A 1,805-nucleotide genomic window follows, 5' to 3' on the forward strand; every position below is an offset into this window, starting at 1 on the left:
GGTCTCGGGCTCTAACACCGAAACATTTGGCGCCCACCGTGGGGCCCGAAATTGTGACTTACCCAGAAACGAACACAATGGCAGAGCAATTGCAGTTGCAGGTTTTACAGGAGATGCAGAGGCAGATGCAGGAGATGAGGGCGGAAATAGCAGCCTTACGGGCAGAGCGAGAGAACGGGATAGGGGGGCCCTCGGTACAGTCAGTGAACGTGCAGACGATCCATTCCGGTGATGAGGAGGTGAGTAGACGACCATCAGTGGAAGAAGTGGTAGGAGCTGATGGTGGGGGAAACAGGGGAAGGGGCCGAGGAAGAGGGATTGGACGGGGGATGGGGAAAACGGAAGAGGGATCGACAGGGGGGAAGGGCTGAACGGGAGAGGAAGGGGAAGAGACATTCGGGGAAGGGGGAGAGGAAGAGGGGAAGAAAATGTAGAGCGTGATCAGGGAAACCCGAAGGGGCGGAGGGAGCTTGTAGGGCAGAACCAACCGTTCGGAGAAGCCCGGGAGGACGAGGACCAGTTTGATCAAGCTGAAGGGTTGCACCCATTTACTACTAATGTCATGGGGGCAGTAATGTCGGAGAATAAGGTTTTCCCATGGGTTGAGAAGTATGGGGGTGCGACGGATCCGGTGAAACACCTACGGTCGTTCGTGGATGCTATGGCGGTGTATTCTTCCGACGAGCTGGTCTGGTGCAGGGTGTTTTCTTTATCCTTAAAGGATGAAGCTCTGGATTGGTTTCATTCACTGCCACCGCGAAGCATTGATGGATTCGTTACTTTGAGACAGTTGTTTAGCCAACAATATGCATCAAACCGGTCGCGGGGTTTGACTTATACGACCCTTGTCAGGATGAAGCAAGGGCGAGAGGAGTCATTGAAAGGGTTCATGGAGCGCTTCAACCGAACCGCTCGGCAGGTGAGGAACGTCGATCAATGGCTCATAGTCAGCGCCCTCACTACGGCGTTGAGGCCGGGACCTTTTGTGGATTATTTGTACGAGGAGGAGCCTCAGTCAATGGATGAGTTGCAGCATAAACTGACCGGGTTCATTCGGGTAGAAGAGGGAAGGGCGTATCTAGGTGATCAGGGTGATGAAGGGGGGTCTAATGTGAAGATAGGATGAGACCGAAGAGGAGAGAAGCGGTCGGCTGACGGGGAGCGCCGATCGGGGGTGAAGCAAGGGGTAGAGATTCAAAGAGCGCAATAATACTTCCATCACACTCCATTGAGTGCCCCGAGGGTGAGAGTCCTGGAAGAAGCCTTAAGGGCTAATCTGCTGACGGTGGCACGGTCCTCGACCCCACGCAGAGCGGATGAAAGTAAACATTGTCGATATCATCAGAACATGGGGCATTCTACTGAGGATTGTGTCGCGTTGAGAGATAAGTTGGAGAGCCTGGTGCAGGCAGGGCACCTGAGGGAATTTGTTCAAAGGGGGAATCCTAACCCGAGGGAGACCCCGGGAAGACACGGGGGTCGATTGCCGACCGGGCAGAGGGTTCAGCCGACTGCTGAACGGACGGAGGGCGGCGGAAGTGGAGAAAGGCCTCTGAGAGGGGTGATAAATACCATATCAGGCGGTTTTGCTGGAGGAGGGGCGTCCTCAGCCGCCCGAAAGCGGCATTTGAGAAACTTGCGTAGTGTGAATAAGGTGGGGATCGCTAGAAGAACCATGCCTACCATAACGTTTTCAGATGAGGATTTCCATGCACCGGATCCGGACCAAGACGACCCCATGGTCATAACGGCTATCATCGCTCGGTACAGCGTGGGAAAGGTGTTGATTGACCAGGGAAGTTCGG

At 54.7% G+C, this 1,805-nt stretch overlaps 1 protein-coding gene across 1 annotated transcript; it reads left to right on the top strand.

Moving 5' to 3' along the window:
* Window positions 1–562: 562 nt before the first annotated feature.
* On the top strand, window positions 563–1,126 carry LOC111242485. The gene has a single exon (XM_022785913.1). The coding sequence runs from the start codon at window positions 563–565 to the stop codon at window positions 1,124–1,126; it is 564 nt and encodes a 187-aa protein (XP_022641634.1).
* The last annotated feature ends 679 nt before the right edge of the window (window positions 1,127–1,805 follow it).

Source organism: Vigna radiata, chromosome 9 (assembly GCF_000741045.1).
Source record: "Vigna radiata var. radiata cultivar VC1973A chromosome 9, Vradiata_ver6, whole genome shotgun sequence".
Taxonomy (NCBI): domain Eukaryota; kingdom Viridiplantae; phylum Streptophyta; class Magnoliopsida; order Fabales; family Fabaceae; genus Vigna; species Vigna radiata.